Source organism: Trachymyrmex septentrionalis, unplaced genomic scaffold (assembly GCF_001594115.1).
Source record: "Trachymyrmex septentrionalis isolate Tsep2-gDNA-1 unplaced genomic scaffold, Tsep1.0 scaffold19, whole genome shotgun sequence".
In the NCBI taxonomy this organism is placed as follows: domain Eukaryota; kingdom Metazoa; phylum Arthropoda; class Insecta; order Hymenoptera; family Formicidae; genus Trachymyrmex; species Trachymyrmex septentrionalis.
In genome coordinates this window covers 4373448-4376676 of record NW_017305071.1, presented here as the reverse complement: position 1 = coordinate 4376676, position 3229 = coordinate 4373448, and the positions used below count along the sequence as shown (strand labels likewise).

The following is a 3229-nucleotide window of genomic DNA, read 5'->3' as shown; positions in this document are numbered from 1 at the left end:
TTTTATACTTCAATATTTAAAAATTTGAAGATAATAATATATATTAATTTATTTAAAAATTAGGTATTACATCAATTTGAAGACAAAAACACAATGCTGCGACGACGGTGACGAGACGCATAATGTGAGAAGAAAGTTTTATCTGCCAGCTTCACCAGCCGGCAAAGGTGCCAAATGGGAGTGGACAGGTGACTCGGATGATTGGCATACTTATGACATGGAGGTGCAATGTCTTATAGAAGAAGCATGGGCAAGAGTAAGCAGACGAATATTTCCAAGGTAAACAATTTTTGTGTTCGAGTCTTCTAATGAAAAAAAAATATTTTTTTTTAGGGTGACAAAACCATCGACATTTCCAAAACTTACTTGGGTTTCCCTTACATCATCAATTTCTGTAATCTGACGCAAGTGAGATGTTGTACGGGCTATGTGAGGCCGATAAGACGAATACAACAGGCGCCTTATCCGCTAGTCAAAGTCGCATTGGAAGAACTGCAAGTCACTTCCGGGAGGAGATCCGCGTCGGTTACGGTCAAAAGTTCCACCGTCAAAGTTACACATAAGAAATCGTCTAATGGAAGTACAAAGAAAAACAACAAGAAAGTGAGTTTTTTCTTCAACGCGGTGTTCCTGTATTGGAGACCTCATTTATAAATTGTCTTTTTCAGAGTAAAAGCGGAGAGACGAACGGACCGACGAATATTGCACGCGTTATTCTCAGTAATTTCAACATATTTGGCAGCAAACATGGCATTGAGAACAATCCCGCGGCAACGAATGTGGAGTCCGGTCAGAAGAGGAAGACCTGGGACACAGTGCTGGATGTCGATTCCAGCAGCACTAAAAGCGGTCGCAGGCCGAGCGTGGACACCGTGTCCACGTATTTGAGTCACGAGAATCCAATAGACTTGCTGGACAGCAGCATGGGAAGCGATGACGCATTCAAGGATTCCATTCTTGGTGTGTGCTTACAAACATACATTTACTTATTTTAGCTATTCAATCATCTATAGGTTTACATCTTTAAATTTAATTTTAATATGAGAAAATAACTTATTCATATATATTCGCTTAATTAGAATATAAATTTTAATTTAGGTATTTGAATGCATTTGTATATTTTTACCTTTCGGGATTTTTTTCGAACATCACAGAATCGAACATTCGAAGTGATACTAATATGTATAATATTAATTACTAGGGATGGACGCTACGTCGGACGTGATATCCCAGTATGTGAAAGTGGTGGAAAGCGACGGCTCCGATTCGTGTCCAGTATGCCTGGGCGCTCCAGAGCCATTGACGGTCGAACTGACACGTTGCAGGCACAGACTGCATTTGGCGTGTTTGAACGCGATGCTTAGCTCCCAGCAACCACCCATGTATATACAATGTCCAGTTTGTCGTATGATTTATGGCGAGAAAAGAGGCAATCAGCCGCCGGGTATGATGAACTGGACGCGGATACCGCGAGCATTACCGGGTTTCCCGAACACCAATACTATACAAATTACTTACGAGTGAGTAAGATAAAAAAAAGAAAGAACGGAAATCTTTTCATATAACTCGCGTCATAACGATATTCTTCAAAGATTTCTATCTATCAACAATTTTAAAAGAACTAATTTTAGATTAATTTTATTTGAAGTAAATAAATTTGATACGAATTGATTGATACTAATTTGAGATAAATATTGGATAATAAATGAAAGAATTAATATCTCTTTCTCTGAATAAATATATATAAATATATTCAGGGGGAAATATATCAATTTTCATTTTAATTTTTTCAGCATCCCATCCGGAATTCAGAGTAACGAACATCCGAATCCGGGTCAAGCGTATTACGCTGTGGGCTTCCCCCGTGTATGTTATCTTCCAGACAATAATTTTGGTCGCCGTGTATTGAGATTGCTGCAAGTCGCGTTTGAACGTAGATTGATCTTTACAATCGGCCGATCGGTCACTACCGGTCGCGAGGATGTCGTCACATGGAACGAGATCCATCACAAGACCGAACTCGGACCGTCCACATCCGGTCACGGCTATCCCGACCATAGTTACCTCGAAAGAACGCTCGCAGAACTGGCAGCGCAAGGTGTGACTGATGGGCTATGATTGCCGATACATCAACAATTGCATTTATTGAAATTATTAACATATAAATGAAGTTTATACAAAAAATAAGTTAATCCATATAATTCTGAGAAAAGGAATCGAGATTTGGCTGCTTGAAATATTAGCTGTATTTAAGAAAAAACAACTGCAATTGTTGTAACATTTTTTAATATGGTTTATTAATACATTTAGATCTAATGAGAAACTAAGGGCAAAACTAATCGTATTAAAAAATTTTACGACAGTTGCAAATCTGTCTTTTCTACTGAATTAACGCAATTATTTATAAAGCTTTAAAATCTTTCTTACTATCGAACACAATTGAAGAAGGCTGACTTATTTTTGCATAATGTATGAACATTCGCGGCAAATTTAAGGTCCTTATTAACACTTTGCTCAAAAATTTATGAATATATTGGTTCAAAAAAGCACGAAAAAATTAGAGATGTATATTTTAAAACGTTTATTTGATCTTTATTCCGTGCTAAGCAAGGAACTGATAGATATATTCTAGAATTTTAGATTTATATATATATATATATATATATATATATACATATATATATATACACACTCTGTACCGAAGAATAAGTATTTTATTACGACTAATAAAAATGGAAGAACTTGTCGAATGACAGTATTAAATTTAATTTATAGATCTTAATTTTATATATATATCACTTTATAGAAAAAAAATATATACATGTCTTCCATGAAAAACTTTCAGCTTGTCTTTGATATAATAACCAGAAAAATGCAATTATATAATAGCAAACAATATCTTTTTGTATATTTTTTTATTTACCAAAATTATGTAAATTGGAAGCGTAACTTGATCTTTAACTAAGAGCGATTGTTATGATTCTAAATTCTATTTTCAAAAAATTAATATTAAGTTATAATAGTTAAAATTCGAATTATATTATAAAATTTTTGACAATACTTTTTATTCCCTAAAATCTCGCAAAATCCCTTTTTTCCCTCACATAAAAATACGCGTCATTTAAATTACTGTCAACAGTGTCAATTTTTCTGGATATATGTTTATTTGTGGGTCACGTTCTGGTTAGAGATGGCGCATCTTTTCAATGCAATTAAAATGGCTGAAAAT

The 3229-nt window shown here is 34.8% G+C and overlaps 1 protein-coding gene across 1 annotated transcript in view; it reads left to right on the top strand.

Moving 5' to 3' along the window:
- Positions 1–2546, top strand: part of LOC108746776 (protein deltex) — a 3161-nt gene extending 615 nt beyond the window's left edge. Inside the window, exons 2-6 of the mRNA XM_018483731.1 lie at positions 64–256; positions 334–603; positions 669–960; positions 1202–1520; positions 1794–2546. Coding sequence (XP_018339233.1) covers positions 64–256; positions 334–603; positions 669–960; positions 1202–1520; positions 1794–2118 — 1399 coding nt within the window. The 3' untranslated portion in view covers positions 2119–2546. The remainder of the gene's footprint in view (positions 1–63; positions 257–333; positions 604–668; positions 961–1201; positions 1521–1793) is intronic.
- Positions 2547–3229: the final 683 nt, after the last annotated feature.